General features: G+C 35.6%; 2 protein-coding genes across 6 annotated transcripts; both read left to right on the top strand.

The window, feature by feature from the left end:
• Positions 1-227: 227 nt before the first annotated feature.
• Positions 228-2,732, top strand: LOC122300705 (FHA domain-containing protein At4g14490-like). Of its 2 annotated transcripts, none has more exons than XR_006240063.1 (2): positions 228-1,567; positions 2,208-2,732. XR_006240063.1 is itself a non-coding variant. In XM_043111539.1 (2 exons), exon 1 carries the CDS (start codon positions 231-233, stop codon positions 1,509-1,511), a length of 1,281 nt encoding a protein of 426 aa, XP_042967473.1. In that variant the 5' UTR covers positions 228-230; the 3' UTR covers positions 1,512-1,531; positions 2,208-2,732. The 2 variants fall into 2 exon arrangements, 1 of the variants encoding a protein (XP_042967473.1); XM_043111539.1 differs by having other exon boundaries at positions 228-1,531.
• Positions 2,733-13,717: 10,985 nt separating this feature from the next.
• Positions 13,718-14,888, top strand: LOC122295058 (transcriptional regulator SUPERMAN-like). Of its 4 annotated transcripts, none has more exons than XM_043104109.1 (3): positions 13,728-13,810; positions 13,958-14,268; positions 14,467-14,888. In XM_043104109.1, exons 2-3 carry the CDS (start codon positions 13,986-13,988, stop codon positions 14,682-14,684), a joined length of 501 nt encoding a protein of 166 aa, XP_042960043.1. In that variant the 5' UTR covers positions 13,728-13,810; positions 13,958-13,985; the 3' UTR covers positions 14,685-14,888. The 4 variants fall into 4 exon arrangements, with proteins under 4 accessions (XP_042960027.1, XP_042960043.1, XP_042960035.1 ...); XM_043104101.1 differs by having other exon boundaries at positions 14,461-14,888; XM_043104093.1 differs by having other exon boundaries at positions 13,718-13,810; positions 13,962-14,888.
• Positions 14,889-19,074: the final 4,186 nt, after the last annotated feature.

Here is a 19,074-nt window from a genome sequence, read left to right as displayed (position 1 = left end):
ACTAAAAATAATTTTTTTTTCTTTTTTAAGGTACAATTTTGGTGATTGATTTAGTAGCTTAATATTTTCGTAATGTCGCATTTTATCCTTAATTTGATATTTATAGTCATAAAATGGGATAAAAATATTTTGATCTCAAAAAATATATTTACAATAATACGGCATAATTTAAATTAAAAAAAAATCAAAAAGAAGAAAGATTTACAAAGCAGTCAACGGGGGGTTGAAGGATGACATCGGGTCAGGTCAATCATAGGGTTAAGGAGGAGCTACCCGTTTCAATCTTTCAGAAGCATTTCAAATTTCAATTCAAATTCACTGAAACGATGGAGGCCCCGCCACTGAAGCTCGTAATGCTCCAAGGCCCTCGCGAGGGCGAAACCTTAGAATTCCGACACGGTTCCACCGTCCGAATAGGCCGTCTCGTCCGGGGCAACGCCGTCCCCATCAAGGACGTCGGCATTTCCTCCAAGCACCTCTCCATTGAGTCATCCTCTTCTGGGTCAGGTAAATGGATCCTTCGCGATCTTCACTCCTCCAACGGCACCCTCCTCAACGGCACCAAGCTCCTCCCAGACACTCCCTATGATCTCAGCGATGCCGACTCCATCAAGATCGGCGAGTACACCTCCATCTTAGTCAAGATTGACGGCGACGATGAGAGCCAACTGAGGCGGAACCCCAGGCGCCGGGCCGCACAGAAAGACCAGGCGGAACCGGTGGCAGAGAATCGGGGCCCGAAGGTAAAGGCTTCTATAGAGAGCGAAGCTAAATATGACGAGAAAGGTGAGGACTTGGAGACTGGTAATAGAAGGAAGGGTCGGCCGAGGAAAGCTAGGGTTATGAAGAGCGAAGACGTTGCTCAGGAACTTCGTTCTAAGGAGCCTGAGAATGTGGGACCCGTGGAAGAGAAACCGTTACGGCAAACAAGTACAAGGCGCACACGGAGTGCAAAGATCAAGGAATCTGGGCCTTTGGAACCGGTTCTCGAGAAGATCCCAGAGACCTTGAGTGGAGAAGTGGAGGTTAAGGGTAAGAAGAACCGAGTCGGGGCGAGAAGAAGGAAGAATTTATGCGAAGAGTCATTGAATTTCGTTCGAGTTGATGCTTCGGAGGATAAGGGAAACGAGGAGGAGACAAATTTCGAAGAAAACATTATAACCGATGTTGACAAAGGTGCTCCGAGTCGAGTGGATGCTTCAGATAATAAGGAGAATGTGGAGGAAACGAATTCCGAAGAAAATGATAGACTTGTTGTCGATAAGGGCGCGGCGACTGGAGTTGATGTTAAGGTGGAACGGGGGGCTGGTTCTGGTGTCAAAGAGGAGGAGGGGCTGGATTTGGAGAAGATGACGCTTGGGGACTGGTTCGATTATCTGGAGGTGCATTTGCCAAAACAGATAATTGATGCGACTGAGGAGATGATTGACGGTATGAGACAGAAAGCTAAGCAAGTTCGTGAGTATATGGTGGAGCAGAGGACTGAGAGGGGTAAAGTGCCAGTGCGATAGACCACTCCTCAGTTTATGCGGTAAATTGATAGTTCAATCGGCTTCATCTTTTAAATGTATGTTGCGCTGCAAATGTGTTTATTTGTCCTCGAGCTATGCATTTCGCAGTTAACAATTTGGATCATAACATATATTTAGTTGGTAATCTTCTCTTTGAGTCAAGGAGAGAGCAAACTCTACCGTGAAAGATCATTAGGGATCTAGAAGTTCTTCCCAGTACAGGAACATAGGCTCCTAGTTAAAAGTAGACAATATTTGGAGCCATGGGGTGGCTGTGTAGGGTAGCATATGCAAATAAATCTGGAATTTAGGTGAGGTACTTGCAAGGCTCCTCAGGTCCTACCATGATGACTGGTATTTCAACAGCATATTTCGGACGGTAAAACTCTGAAAAACTTCATTGTTATTTTTATGTTGGTTTGGAATCCAGTCAATGTAATTGGCAAACACTGTCATGGATATCATGTTCTACATGCCAGTGTCATCGAGGTTTAAGTCCTCAATGCCATGATCGAGAATCTCATGCAGTTAGGTATTATGAGCCACAACGAGAGTACTTGGAACATATAAAAACTTACATTTGCATATTATTGACATCCCTACGATTACCAAGTCTTCTACCATGGAATGTCTACTGGTTTGTTTGATACTAGACTTCAGTGTTATCGGTTAACTGTAACTGTCTTTCATGTGCAGATTCACTTCAGTGCTAGTTTGATTAGATGGTGCATGAAATTAAGGTAGCTTGAAACTCTCCCAAGTGCTAATTTGTAGTGATAGGCTGAGATTGCTATTTTACTTGTTTTTAGTTGTGAGCTTATCTTTCTTGGCGGGACGGCTCTAAGGTTTCATCCGTTTCAATAAAAGAACTTGTCAGTCGTGTGTATTAGAAATAGATTCCATGAAGTATCTTGTCTCCACAATATCGTGGTTTGGTTGTATAATTTGCATGTGATCTGTGAGTTCTGTTTCTTCTCTAGAACTCATGAATATCAGGTGTCCTCTGTTTTGCGATCTTGCAAATTGAGGAAAGCATGAGGTGGAATTCCAAATTGTAAAGGGGCACTGTTATATTAGTGTTTAAACATGAACACAATTCATGTATACTTTGTTTGGGAATGGATGGCTCTAACAGATACGCGCCTGCCTGTACTGTTTAATGTTTATGTACCCCTTGAATACAGGTTTAGTGAAAAATATGCGAACTCTCACTTTTTGACACATCTACTCTGTTTCTTTGCCGATCATTTGAATCAAAATGAATACTTCCTGATGTCAGAATTTCAAAAGCCAGCGAGAGGTTCCTGTATGATCTTATATTGTAGTTTACCTTTATTACCTGACTTAGCGTGATGTGAATTGTGATATTTCATATCTAATTTACAAAAAAAATAACTTTGTAATCTAACATGATAAGTCAAATTGAAAATATATTTTTGTGAGATTTTTTATGGAGGAACTCTTTTTCTAAAGGGAAAAATGCTTCTCCTCCCGATAATAGGTCCCCATTTTTTTTCAATTTATTTAATGATTAAATAAGTCTTTTTAAATTATGTGAATTTTTTTAAAATGTTCAAAAAGATTAAAATATATATATAAAGAAAAAAAATGAAAGAAAAAGAAAGTGAAATGACCTTATCATGAGCAGTAGGGGCGTTACTCGCACCATATGATGTAGGGTAGATCTCTCCTTGCCCCTTGTCCCTGCATGGGGTGAATGAGGAATTCACTCCTCGTATCTCACCCTCACACACCGGGGGCAGGGTACCCCCTCCCGCATAACAGGGTGCGGATTGGAGGGGCAATCTGTAACAGTCCGCTAGAAATTCAATTGTGGAATTTCTTTTGACCTTAAGAACCTCGTGAAAATTCCGTAAGTTTACACGAATCGACTAATCGCATAGGTTTTAGCCTGTCAACATAGTTAGTGTTATCACTCACTATGGTGCCAGAAATGCGATTTTAATTATTTGAGATAGTTAGAAGTATCAGAATACATTATAGTCTACACCACTAGGCTTAATTGAATATTTAAGATTTTTCAGTACTAAGTTTATTACGTTTATTTTTGGAGTGAATAGTAATCTCGGTAAACGTACTAAACGCATTGTTTTCAAAATCACAGTGTGAAATGTCCAAATTAGGTTAGCGAAATTTTATTTGGATACTTGGCAAGATCTTAACCACACATAATGAATAGTATTAGATACTTAGCACAAAGAGAAACCATTAGATGGAATTGTGAAGGAAATCAAGGTGTGAGATCATGACACCTAAGCAAAATACACATTTGGAAAATATCTTAAGAACATAGATTTAAAATACACATGGAAAGATTTTAACCACCTTACTCTTCCAAGTCTACTCTACATTTAGAAAATATTTTAAGCTAATTTCGTGGATATTATTGGGTAAAAATATCTTGAGTTGATTTTTGTAGATATTATTAGGTAAGAGAGTCCTACACTCAACTCTCACTCCGGTAAGAGAGTCCTACACTTAACTCTCACTCCAGCCTCATCTCTTCCATATCTTATCCACAAGTATCTCCAGCCACTCCTCCCCACGAAATTATCTTCATTTATGCTTTCCATTGAAAGAATACCAAACACTCTCTCTCGGACAGTTTTTAGGAATTCTTTTGCACACCCATTTCGAAGCTTTTGTAAATGTTTTATCATAAAGTCTTCTTCATATAAGTTGTTCCTTTTTGAGTCTAGTTTCTGTAGATGTATTTTTCGTATCATTCCATGGTCATTTGGTCAGTAAAAAGTATTTTTAACCATGGAAAGGTCATTTTGGGCGTGAATCTGGAGAGTATGTTATAGTTTGGAGTTTTTGACCAAGCTAATGGATAGATATTGGTCCGAAATTTTTATGGAGTATTGTTAACATGTATATATGACTATTGGTTGAGGATTTTTGCATGATTAAAGGTTTTGATGAAAGATTTTCTTAGATTTAGAAACTTAGAAACTGGAAAAGGAAAAACAGTTTCTGTTTTGAGAAAGTTTAACTCTTTGGTGGTCTAAACCTATTCTAATGATTTTAATAATTTTATTGGAAGATCCTAAGTATCTTATATACATGTTATATTATTATTTTGAAGATATTTGATGTTAGTTTCAAAGATATGAAATTTTATGCAAAGAGATATTCAAATAAGCCAAAGTGTGGATATTCTTGGCTAAATTTATGTTTTGGTTAATTTTTAACCATGTGATCTTGAATTAGAAGCTTATATATGTTTTAAGACATCTTTTTAAACCATGTGATGGTTTGGTTTGAAGATCACATATTTATAAGTCATAGATCAAAAGGTTGATCAAAACAAGTTGGAAACAAAAATCAATAGAAATAGCATATGAGAATTTCGGCCCTATAGAGTTTTAATAGTTGTGATTAGTTTTAAATTTTTCTAAATTGATATTTGAATTGAGAATAAAATTTATATGAGGCATGTAAATTTTGGTGACTTTTGGAGTTAGTACGCAAAATCTTTAAGTTATGGGTAAAACGGTCATTTTCCTACATGCAGAGAGTAAAATAGAAATTTTACTCTTTAAGTTAGTATTTTTCCATATTTCAAATTATTAGTGATTTAGTGCTACCTTTTAGAATCACTAATTACAGTTCCTCATGATCGCTTAAGGTTTTAATAAGAAACGCGGAGATCGAGGTAAGTTAGCTTTTAACTTACTAGCAGTCTACTATGTATGTGTGCTAAGTAAAGGAACTACAGTGTATGTATGTATGTTATCATATATGTCATGCCATGCCAAGTTATCACGTAATTATCTATTATACAGAATTTATTTTGTCATCAATTTTTATCTGTTACATAATATATTCTGTTATGTATTACTGTACATTACAGGTACGTCATGCTAAGTATGCCATCTATTACATGTATGTCAAGTCATGTAATATTCACTGTTGCAAATATGTCATGTTAAATATGTTGTCTATTATATGTTATGCCATGTTACGAAATGTTTCTATTTCAAGTTGGTCATGTATTTCAAGTTATGTTCAAGTCACGTTATGTTACGTCAGGGCTTCAGTCCTTTTGTATTCCAGTCACGTTTCATCTTGAGTACATTATGTTTGTGTAGAATACATGGGGCCACAACAACTGTGGAGTATGTATTTATTCGTATAATATATGGGGCCACAACAACTGTGGAGTATGTATTTAACTACAATTGTGATGCGTAGAATACATGGGGCCACAACAATTGTGGAGTATGTATTTTTCATGTTAAGTCAAGTTTGTGTAGAATACATGGGGCCACAACAACTGTGGAGTATGTATTTATTCCTATAATACATGGGGCCACAACAACTGTGGAGTATGTATTTTTCATGTTAAGTCAAGTTTGCGTAGAATACATGGGGCCACAACAACTGTGGAGTATGTATTTACACGTAAAATACATGGGGTCACAACAACTGTGGAGTATGTATTTTTCATGTTAATTCAAGTTTCAAAGCAAGTTCATGTTAAGTCAAGTTTCAGATCAAGTTCATGTCAAGTCAAGTTCAGTTCATGTTTCAATTTAAGTTATGTCAATTATGTTGTGTTGTACTCTAAGTTATACTTTAATTACTTATGAATTTGATTATGCATTTATGCTTTTACTGTCATCCATGCATCATTAGCTTGTGTGGAAGTTTTTTGTTAACTTACTGAGATTTGTAATCAAATCTCATTTTGGTAGTCCCAACTACCATTCCCCCCGAATGGTAGATCTTGTTACAGGATCTGAAGGAGAATTAGGAGCTGATCAACTAGACACAGTTGACTAAGTGACAGTGCGACATAAATGTTGATATAGTAATTAACGTAAATTACTACTTGTACGATTGAGTTGCATCTCTACTACTTTTTGGATCATAACCATTTTGGACTAGTGTTGTGATCTTAGTTCAATGGATTTTTATGTATGAAGTATGTTTTAAGCATTTGGGATATTTTCAATTTGGTGCATAGTATTGCTAAAAAAAAAAATTTATCCGCTGCGAATATTGCATATTGTTAGATGCATGTTAGGAATATTGCATCTTATATGTCATGAACGGGGGCATGTAACCTTGTGTTGCATGTCTCGACGTTTCAAATGTCCGTCCGATCCCAAACAGAATTTGGGGGCGTCACACAATCCATCTGCCCCCACACCCCCTACTGGGCCTTAGGCCTAGAAGCGGCTTTTGGGCCCTTTTTGGCCTAGAAACATCTGAAATGAGCTTAAAATGGCTCACAAGCTTTTCTTTTAGGTCCAAAAAAGTTTCTAGGCCATTTTGAGCTTAAAAAATTATAAGTCAAAAAAAAAATTTAAAAAATGAGATTAAATAAAAAGTTACATGAATAAAAGTTGATTTTATAGCTAATAATTACTAGTTAGTCTAGTCTACTAAAAAAAAAAAGTTACATGAATAAAAGTTACTAGTCTAATATTTAATAAACTAATAATAATAATTAAGCTATTACAAAATTGAAAGGCTAAACAATTACAAACATAAAAGTGTCCAAAGGACATTTTATAAACATTACAAATTATTGAATATATAATATGAACAAATAATTCAAATTTTGAATATTTTAAAGAGAGAGTTGTAGTTTGTCTTTGACTGTGATACTTGGGCCGGCCTGGGCTTAGCACATATTCATATTGCAGTGAAGCTAAACGTCGTTTCATGTGTTGTTACAATAATTAATATTAAAATCAATACCGATGAAATCGAAATGAATATAAATAAATCAAAATAATAAAATAAAAACAATTACTAGGTGATCCAAATCCAGACTGATTACCACTCTTCTCTTCATCGGTCTCCTTAAAATCTAAAATATTTGGAACATGAATATCATTTTCTATCATCTAATTTTGTGTGCATATCAATACTTTCACAATTGTAGGAGACAATGAATTACGAAAATGATCCAATATGCGCCCTTCGGTACTAAAGGCTGACTCTGAGGTAACGGTACTAATAGAGATGGCTAAAATATAGCGGGCAATTTCAGAAAGGATGAGATATTTCTTTGTTGTAGTCTTCCACCATCCTAATATATCGAAATTATCATCATCTTGAATTATATCCGCTGATAAATAGTTGCCTAACTTTGAAACCACCTCCGTAGATTGATAGACTAGTGTGAGATTCTATATGAGAGTCTTAGTCTACGGCATTCTACACTTCTTTGTAGGAGGCCCGGTCACGGTGTCTGTAGGAGGCGTTGGGTAGATGTATATGTCTTAGATGTAGTACCACCCTTAATTACATTAACCTCATCATACAATCTAGCTAGGGTATCTCGAGCCATTTCACCAATAAGATCAACCCATGCCTGATCGTGAGCAAATCTCAAACCATATAACATGCCTGAAACTTTCAGACGGGAGTAAAGAATAACAACCACATATAACAAAATATTCATTTTAGTCAAATCTCTCCAATACTTATCATATTTTAGCATCATGGTCACTATCATCTCTCTCATCATTTCATTGGAACCCATACGCATGTCTTCTAATTCTTCTTTCATCCTACATATTTGTTAACAAAACTCATGAGATGTAGGGTATAAAGAACCAGATATATTTAATGTGACATCGTAAAAAAGCTCGAGAAAATAAACAAAAGTAAAAACTACCACCCAATCATTATCATTAGGCTTTCCTAATCCCCGTGCCCATCAAATTATTTGACATATTAAATATCTTTATCACCCAATAATTGAAAGACTGCCTTATATTCTTGGGTCGCATCTAACATCAAGAAAGTTGAGTTTCATCTAGTAGGAACATTAGTACAAAGACCCTTCTTCGATGTTATGCCTGCAGTTTTTGCAACAATTTTGAATTTCTCTAATCTGGAAGGAGAATACCTCACAAATTTCACAGTCATTCTAACTCGTGCAACTGAGTCATCAATATCTTTCAACTCCTCAGTCACAATTAAATTCAAAATATGTACAACACATCTAACATGCAAATATCCATCACTCAATAATGTCTTATTTTCATATTTAAGATAATTCTTTAGATATCCTAAGACAACATCATTAGACGATGCATTATCAACCGAAATAGTCAAAACTCGTACCAACTCTCACTACTTTATTGCGGCCTCCAAGGCCTTCTCAATCGTCTCACTCTTATAATCAATTATTTGATAAAATTTAATAATCTTTTTGTGCAGAACCCAATCAAAATCAATAAAATGCACATTCAACGACATGTAATTCATATTTTGAATAAAAGTCCAAGTATCGGTAGTGAGGCAAACTACCAAACCCGCCAATTAGTCCTTAAAAACATCTTTATATTTTATGTACATCTTTCTAATATCCTTTGCCACAATGTGGCCAGAAGCAAACGTAAATCTCGGTTCCAACTATTGGACAAATTCTTGGAACCCTTTACCCTCCACAAAATGAAAAGACGGCTCGTCCATGACAATCGTACGAGCTAACTTTCTTCTACACTTATCGGGATTATACTTCGTATACCTCTTCAACGTTGGACCCCCGACCCCACTACTCCCATTTTCCATTTTTCTTAATCCAATATCTAGTCTAAATTGACTCTTCTCTACTAAGAATTTTAATATTAGACTTTTCTTGCATTGTTCCTCTAAATGGACATTCAGTTGGGATGTACCATGTTTCCTATAGTGACATCCATATATTTTTCACAGTGATTACATTTAACTTGTGGATTATTGGGGTCACTATCCTCTAGTTTGGTAAAGTCATGAGACCAAACTATGGACACAGGTTTCTTGTCCTGTGTGGGCTTAGGGGCAGGACAATGTGTACTCTCCTTAGGGGTTGGAGTAGGGTTAGGTTATGGAGTAGGGGTATTGGCTGGGGCAGGAGAGCTATAACTGAAATCTGGATCCCTTTGAGAAGACATTCTTGATTCTTCAACACAATAAAAATTTTTCAAAGTACAATTCAACACAAAACATAAAAAGTATATATATATAAAAATAAAAAAACATAGTGCAATCAAACACAAGGCAAAGTGTAATAATTAAAACCAATTTATTTTTTAATATTTTTAAATATTTTTTTAAAAAAATTACAATATTATTAAGCAACATTTTCTTAATCACTAAATAAAAAAAACTATAAAAAAAATTGTAACCGTAAGTATTATGAATTAAAATGGTAAAATTAAAAATGCATAAATATTTGTGAAAAAATATAAATATTAGTAGTTTTTTAGAAAACAATAAATATTAGTATTAATGGTTAAATCGTGTAGTTTTTTTTTTATTTAAATATTATAATCATTGATTTAAGCACATAAAATTTAGCATAATTGTGATAATATAAACTTTCAATAAAAGGGCTAACACATTAAACTGTAGAATGACAAAAAAAAAAAAAAAGGTAAGATTTCGGTAAAGATTGCTAGCCATTCTTAATTTGCTAGTGAAGTGGGGCACTAGAAAAAACAGCAATAAAAATCAAACCTTTGTTTTTCTACCAATTATGTAGTATAGTTCAACTTGGCAGATATGAATTAGATAATAAATTGGTTAATTCTTATATTCCCATTTCTATATATAGATGGATTAACATTCCATATACTAGGTATAATTTTTAACAGAATAATGTCAATCTAAATTTCTTTAAGTTAATAATTGGTGGCATAGTTTTCGAAAAACTTTAAGACTTGTTGAAAGTCAAGTTGTACTGTATTTCTTCTAATTTTTTTTTTTTCGTAGCAATATGAATATTTTAACACTAGAGAATTCAAAGAACTAATTTGGATCCACTCAAGATTAAAAGAAATAAGATCATATTAATCCAAAATAAGGTGGTAAACAAAAGCCAAATAGAAGAACTTTTTCAATTTGGCTTGAGATTAATATTATTAATGGTGCCAAGCAAGATTTTGAATCCGTTTAGCCTCAGGCCCTCAAGTTTTGTCAAAATGAAGAGAGGTCCACGAGTATAAGATTTTGTTTAATGATGAACCTCATAGAATGGTTATAACATTATTCCATAATTCTAAATTCAGTCAAACAAAAATATAATAAAACTATATTTTTCTACAAATTTAGTGTCATGAGACTTGAACATTTAAAATATAGTTTATGAGCATCTGCTTATTTTCAATTAAAACTCCTAAATTAATTTAATGTTTTAATCCTAAATAAAATTAGGGTTTCGGATTGGAACCCTAATATAGGGTTCCAATCCGAAACCCTAATTGATATAGGGATTTTGAGTTTTCAATTCTAAATTAATTTAGGGTTTTCTAAACAATAAAAACTACAGGAAAAAAAAATAAATTCACAAATACAATACACATGCACAATCACAATCCACGAATTCACAACACAAATTCAAAAATTTTCATCATCAATCTCCAATTAAAACCATCATTCCTCTAATTTCCGATCAAAACCCAAAAAAAAAAAAAGAGGAGAAATTGCCAAACTGGGTTGCAGAGTCTTACCTCTGCAACGACTAGAGAGGATACTTGAATTTAGATATCGTGCATCATGCGAGTTTGCGAGAGAGAGAGAGGAGAGAACGAGAGTGCGACTAAGAGAGAGATAGGTGGAGAGAGAACTCTGAGAGACGAGAGTGTTCGAAAAGAAAGGGGGGCCCGAGGGGAGGGAATTGACTCACTTAATAAAACGACGTTGTTTTGTCATAAATAAAACAGGGAATTAACTCACTTAATGAAACGACATCGTTTTGTCATGAACAAAACATTGCCGTTTCATTTATAAAACAATATATAGTGTATTATTATATAATATATATTATATATATTCGGAGTGGAGCAAGGGAAATCCGGGATAGGGGCTTAGCCTTTCCGTCTCCCGCCTCCCCTGGAATGCTCCTAGACGGGCAGCAGCCCGCCCTTGAGGTGCGGATACCCCGCCCCTAATGAGCAATGTCGGCATCCTCTCAATTGCCCTAGCACTCTCCTTTCCTGAAAGAATCCTAGGGGACTGAGCTGTACCATGCATTCTTCGTGAGCTTATGATTGATTGTATAGAAATATGGGCTGGACTGAAAGAGCAGAACTTGATGGGCTTAGATTCAAGTAGGCAAACGTCCAATATCATTAAAATTAGGGGAAGCGGGTATGAAGATGAACTTTATATCCTCCTCAATTATGTCCCTTGCCCTCGCTCTAAAGATATCTCAACCAACGTACATGTTTTTTGTTATTATCGTTTTTATAAGCTCTTAAGAAAATTGTTTAATTATGTGAGAAGAAAAGTTCAGTTAAATGAAGTTACAGGCACTACCTGTCGAACTCGTGTGGTTATGATATATTGTATTGTGTTATATTTTAATTTTGGCAGAATACGATGAAATAAGCAATCGAATTTAGAGTGCCGTACGTGTTGATTTGATGCAAAAGGGTATTTCCCTTGGGTAAGTACTTGTAACGCTGAACTGAGATTAAAGTCAGCGAAAATATGTATTTTAGTAACATGGTAATTATAAATTGATAATAAATATTGTCTATATTTGGCAGCACGATATTGATAAGAGGATAACAATATGTTTAAGAATTAACCCATTTAGTCACAACTATGTATTTTGCTCCAGACTATCGGGTAGAGTACCTTCTCCAAAGTTGATGAGACAGCATGCAACAAAGGCATTTTTTATTCTCGTCCACCAATTAGCAAAACCTCATTTGGTGATCTATGCCCTCTCTTTCTTCAGTGTCTCTAGGTTAGAGATAAAAATAGACACAGTGATCATTATTTTATATAATTTATATCTATATAATGAAGCTTGGGTAGAAGAGACGACAAGACACCTTGTGCGCGCAACTGCGGGTAAACCCTGCATCTTCGGCTGTTGAACCTTATAAAACCACAACCAGATTTTGCACTGCATGGTTGCATCTAATTGGCAGCTAGTGATGATGTCTCTGACTGAATCTGGGCTGAATGTGGAGAAGATCTTTTGTCTAAACGGACTGACTGATAAAGCTCTCTCTATTTTCGGCCGGAAAATGGTAAAGCAAAATCTTGGGTGCACTGACTCACTGGGATTTACTTTCTATGGAATAATGAGGCTGTACGTACGTAAAGCTTCATTGAATGATTGAAAATGTCATCTTTTAGCTCGCCGAAAGGAATTAAAAGGTGTACAATTACAAACCTAACAACATAGTAGAATATTGTCAAAGGGACCTGAGACTTGCTTTCAGTTTTAGAGGGTTGCTTTAATGTGTTACGTTGACATGACTTAAAGCGAGTGTACTCAAAGTTGAAATGATATCTTTATGTAGGGAGTAGGAGTACTCTATCTGCAACAAGTCGTTTTCACAAATTTGTTCCATTCACTATATATACATGCATGCAAACATAATATATATAATATATAGAGTTTATCCCTCAAGAAATTAATTTGGTGTGCAAAACAGCTTGTAGTTGGATTAGCAACTTCACATTTTGTTAATTGGATCAAGTACCATGCATATGACAAAGCTTGTTTAATTGATTAGAAGAGTTGGCCATAAATATGATACCGGAGAGACAATAACTATATAATTTAATTAAGGGAAAACAGAAGTAGCCCATGTTTGAATGCATGTTTTAAAACTAAATTTAGTGCTCTAGCATATCCCAACCATTGAGTGCATGCATCCCTTTAGAGGGTTTTAACCCTTTTGAAGTTGGTAACCTTCAGAATTAGGAAATTAGCAATGGTGATTATCATAATTTGTGGTACTCTTATTACTTATTGTCGAAGGGTACTAACTGATCATGATCAGAGAATTATATTCTTAGAACATGCTTGATTTTCTTGTATGCATTAATTACGTGTTCAAGATTAATTAATCTTGTTCTGTGACTTACTTTTTCATCGAAGTGGGGACAAAAAAGAAGAAAGAAACAAATTTCAACAACAGATTGGCTGGAAATTATCAGGTGCTCTCTCTCTCTCTCTCTCTCTCTCTCTGACTTTGACTGACATCAGCCAATCAGGGTCCGACATATACTCAAGCTCATCATAATGACCGCCTCATCTGGTCCCACTCTTTAGTTTCTTTAGAGCTGTTAAACATGCATTATTGTAGTTGGATACAAATCAAAGAGAAGTGAAGGATTTGCTAGATTTGGCAAAAAGGTATAACTCTGGCAGGCCGAGGTTCCATATGTAGTAAGTAATTGCCACAATATTTTGGATATTTCAGTGGTACCCTCCGTTGGTAATTGATGGGCTTTGCCGCAACTTCAAATTGATACTCCTTAAAATTCTCACAATCTAATTTTCTGTCATCAACATTTTTCTCCAGGTCAGCCTCCAATTAACTCTCTCTCTCTCTCTCTCTCTCTCTCTCTCTCTCTCAACTTTTGAGAGATCAGGTGTTCCTTTAACTGTTCTCTTTCCTGAATAATTATATGATGTGAGCTAACTGCTATTGTCTTTTTGATCCTGCTAGCTAGGTCTGAACTGAATCAAAAGCAACCATGGAGAGGAAGAACAGCTTGAGCAACAGTTTGAAAGATGGTAGTTTTGGCACTAGAGCCATTAAAGACCCCATCAACAACAATAACAGCGTGCCAAAAGATTCAGTGAACTGTGGTAGCCAAAGCTACGGAGATCATTATGTTAATGGGTTTTCATGGCCTCCGAGATCTTACACATGTAGCTTCTGCAAAAGAGAATTCAAATCTGCTCAAGCTCTGGGTGGCCATATGAACGTCCATAGGAGAGACAGAGCCAGGCTGAGGCAGTCACCCCCAAGGGACGGTCAGCATCCTTTTCTTAATCTTAACCCTAACCCTAAGTTCTCATCCTCATCATCATCATCACAATCATCTCAGTCAAGAAGGCTTACACCATTCTCTTTTCCTTTACCTTCTTTAATTTCTTCTCCTCTTTCGTCATCAACTTTACCATATTCTGCTTCCCTGAGTGACGGGAAAAAATGGGGTACTCTAGTTGCAGGTAGCCTATTTGACTCTTCAATTCCAAAAGGCATGGACTTAACTAATATGAAGAGTGAAAAATCATATCGTGGGGGCGAAGAATTTGATGGGTTCAAGAAAGGGGACGGGTGCAAGATTTTCAAGAAGCCTGGGATTGTCAGATTAGACTTGGAGATCGGTATCCTCAGTGACTCAAAGGAAGATATAGATTTGGAACTTCGATTGGGATGCTCTTAGATATTGGATGAACATTCTCAGAATTCCTTTTTTTTTTTTGCAATCCTTGGCTACTTGCACCAATTTACCATCTGAGATTCTGAGAAGACCAAACAGCGATCGAGATGTAATATGCATAATATTTTTTTATCTGAACAACGTATTTTCCAATGTATTTGGCATCATCATGTACTTCCTATATTTTTATGCATGGGCCCTTATATATATGTATTGCCAATAATTTCCTAAAGTACTACTACGTACGTACATGTTCGATCTTTTGAACTTATTTTCAATTCAATCTCTTACGTATAATATGGCTAAGAGATTGAAATAGACGTTGCCATTCGATCAATCAGATCTGTTGTTTTCTTTTGTCTTCATTGCAAGGATTCGGCTTTAAGTTCTGTTTGACTGATGTCATCACATCACGTTTGTTTATTCCCGATAGACGAGAACTTTTCCTCATGTTGTTATTGTTGGTTTGTGCATCTAATTGTTAGGTTAGCTAGCTATTCCATGACAACATAAACTTGGCTAATTGCTTGCTTAGAATCGCAGAAAGTAATTAAAATTACTTTAGTCGAGTGCCTCTCAGGTGATTTTTCCAAGTACGTAGCTGGATTACTAGGAGATCAATGAAGTACTTGTTTTTTAATTAATATATAGAAGAAGATCACGAGGTTAAAGAAATATGCATTAAAGGTTTTCGCATCCGATCGATCTGGCTACGTCGCTTTGTTAGCAGCCAATTTATTATATAATTAAGGTGGTGTCAGAAGCTAGCATGCACCAATATTATGGTAGATAGAAATGAATTAAGATCATAGTTGTCGTACGTGTACGAGTGAGATTGCACGATGATGCTTTCGTACCTACGTGGATATAATATATGGTATTGATAAATAAATTAGTATGTGGCCAAATAATTATATTAAGTTACAGGGGAAAAAAAATATATATGCTAGCTATTAGCTAGCTAGGCAAGATATATTTGGATTGACCAAGAGGCCGACCGCCTAGGTTGTTTTAGCCACAACCAAGCAAACAATTACCAATCTAGCTAAAGGTGGATTTCTTAAAACAGCGCCCTAGCTCGTCGGTTGAGACTAGGGAAAGCTTATTTCCCTGATCTTGGTCCTGGATCAACCGGAACTAGATTGCTGATCTGTAGAAGCCTGATCATGAATATATATATCTTATGTTTCGCAATTTATAATTAATATATAATGATGAAATTAGCATATCATTAATATGTATCTCCTTTATGATTATTATAGAGCGCCTAATAATTATGCCAGATTGTCATTTTCCAACTTCTTCATAGCAGCCAACGTAAGAGAGAAACGCAAGTGGACAACTTCAAAAAACCACCCAAAAGAGTACTTGCATGTATGCTTGCAAGCCTTTGTGCCAACTAGTACACAATTAATCATCAAGGTTTTCGTTGGAGATTGCAAACAAAGAGTACCGTATGTTAGTTCACGGCACACTTTATGAAAAGATGATCGTTTCTGCTTTCAGAAAAGTATCCATCTTGTCCCAAGCCAACATATATATACATACATTTCATATATAAAGAAACATGATTTGCATAGTTATAGTACTATCTCTTTGACATATAGTCAGTACAAAACACAAAAGTAAATCAAGAACAAATTGCATGAAAACTTACATGGAGATACATGATGATATATTTAAGCAATCTTTATGCACCATGATCCATGTCTGTGGTTACACTATTAATTTAGAGTACTACCATGGTTGCCATATGTATGATACACCAGTGGGCCGAGACTGAATGCTTTTATTTTTATTTTTTCCCAAAATCTGATGATTTGCATGTTCGCGGCAAAGCCTGGCCGTCAAATGCCATGATGGCTTTTCCTTAAATGGAATGAGACTTTTAAGTGAGTTCGAAGCATTTCAGAAAACTGAGAGACCCCAAACTCTGTTGTCTTTCCCACGTAGCAGTAGTAATATTTGCAAACCACGCCACTAGATCTGCTCTCGCTAGCTACGTAGTTTCCAGCTAATTTAACCAAATTGAATTAATTATTGCTACCCAAAAAAAACAGTACTACCGATTACCTATATATATATATAGGTACCAAGCATCAGCCGCCGGTCGGCCGGACAGGGCTACTCGATCGGCGACTGAACTAGCTTGAACCGGCAGGCGGGAATTAGAGAGAGGACAGGGCTAAGATAATTCATGAAATATTTTAGCCTTTGAAATATATATGTTCTAAACTTCTAATTAGTAATTGGTCAAAGGAAGCAGTGTTTATATAAATATATATATATATATATATATAATATTGCTCCAAGAGAACATTAATAAATGTAATTAAGTGAGATAATTAATTAAGGTGTGTATATATATATATATGTAAATCTCACACGTGGCCACATGCACTAAGAATCATGAAGGTACGTACAAGTTCCTCGAGATAATTATATATATATAATGATATATAAGTTTTGTATATTCTTTTAAAAAAAATTAAAAATGAGATTTATATAAAAAAATTATTATTTTTTAATAAAGAAACATGTTGGAAAGTATACATGAACAGTAATGTTACATGCTGCAACAGTACTGCCATGCCCTCTTTTTTTGTTTTGTACAATGTTCTCATGTTTGAATTATTGTCTATATAATTAAGAGTTTAATAGACTCATGACATATGACCAGATTCTCTAGATGAAAATTTGTATTTGAAATCCTATCCTATAAAAAAAGAAAAAAATCACTCTCTTAATCTTTATTTTTATGATATTACAAATGAATCATTCGCCTAATTTTGTGGGGGATCAGGGGATGGAGGGCTTTCAATGATCTACTGCATGCTTTCTTCGTGGCAAAGCATGCATCTAATCGCTGCGTGACTATGAATCCAGCTTCTACCTAAACAGAGGTCGACCGTGCCAGTACAAGAACACACCAAAGAGGGGGAAAAAAATGATGTTTCATGCATACTTCATATATATATATGAAGACTACGTAAGTGAATTAATTAAGAGTATGACACGGACAACTGTTGGTTTTGAGAGGCCTCTGCTTCTTTCATTTACAATATCGATGATCTCTTTGGATTTTGTGAATGAAGGTTGGAATTAGAAACCATGGGATCAATCATGCATGTTAGTTATAGCTAGGTTGTACTGATGATAATGGGGTCCTCACACGTGGAGGGTGAAAGTTGAGAGAAAGGAGGGGGAGACAATTGAGACGAAGGGGAAGGTGTGGAAGTGATATTTTTTGTTGTATAATGGAATTAGAGAGATTGGAGGAGAGAAATTCACATGCACTTCATTTCTTTATTCACTCATTCCGGCCCCTTTGCTTCACAGCTTTCAGTTGATCGTGCTTGCATAATTTCAACGATACGTACGTACCCTGACATCACATGGCTAGCTATGATTTTCATGTACGTACTTTCATTTACTTAGCAATAATGTAAAATGTTCATATGAATTTCTTTCGGTGAAAAAAATAAATATATGAGTTAGGGTACTTACACATGATCATGATAAAAAAGTATACACACGAGGCAGGACAATATTGGACAATAACCAAGCATGATTCGACAGTCTTCATTATATATGTGTATATATATATATTTATCAGTAGATATATATTCAGAAATACTGTGAATTATTAACATCGATCCCTTTTATATATTCAAAATGTGTAACGTGCAGTACCGTAAATTACGAATAGAATTCAATGTACAGTACCCAGCTTAACCAAGAATATTTACCATTAAGATAGTCTAAAAATGGGTCAGATATTAGCATATGTAACTTAATAATAAGCTCTTAATAAAAGAGATCGATGCACATTATATAAGCTTAATCAGCCAAAAAGTACTGGGCGAGAGAGAGAGAGAGAGAGAGAGAGAGAGAGAGAGAGAGAGAGAGAGAGAGAGAGAGAGAGGGGCAGTAGGGATGAAGAAGGCTGCAGGAAGCTACGTAAGAATTTGAAAAAATAAATAAATATGGCTGGGCATGAATATCTTTTCTGGTTTATGTACGTGGTCCATTTACAACATGAGCAGCGGGATCATATACTTGCAGAATCTTCTCTTAATTAACATGAGCGCCTATTCATTTTTAATTTTCATTTTCCCTGAAAACATCTCAACTTTTATGTTCTCTAGATCATCGTTTATGTTAACTTCAATTTAGATCATCTGATGTCCAATGACGAAGCCAGCACCTCCCCCCATGCGACCCTTTTCCTAACTTTGATAATTCTGTGTTAGTTCAAGCAGTCATCTCTTATTAATCGTGTTTATGTTGATCTCTACATCCAATATTCTCTCCCTGCCCCCAAGGCTATATATGTTGCCCATGCGACCACCCTTTTCCTAACTTAGACCATTCTGTTTTAGGAAAAATGATA

The sequence above is a fragment of the Carya illinoinensis genome, chromosome 2 (genome assembly GCF_018687715.1).
Source record: "Carya illinoinensis cultivar Pawnee chromosome 2, C.illinoinensisPawnee_v1, whole genome shotgun sequence".
Classification (NCBI taxonomy): domain Eukaryota; kingdom Viridiplantae; phylum Streptophyta; class Magnoliopsida; order Fagales; family Juglandaceae; genus Carya; species Carya illinoinensis.
The sequence above is the reverse complement of the archived record's forward strand: the minus strand, read 5'-3'. Positions and strand labels throughout refer to the sequence as shown.

Excerpts from the sequence above, each read along its gene's own strand:
- LOC122295058 (XM_043104093.1), top strand. The coding sequence starts at position 13,986 with ATGGAGAGGAAGAACAGCTTGAGCAACAGTTTGAAAGATGGTAGTTTT.
- LOC122300705 (XM_043111539.1), top strand. The coding sequence starts at position 231 with ATGACATCGGGTCAGGTCAATCATAGGGTTAAGGAGGAGCTACCCGTT.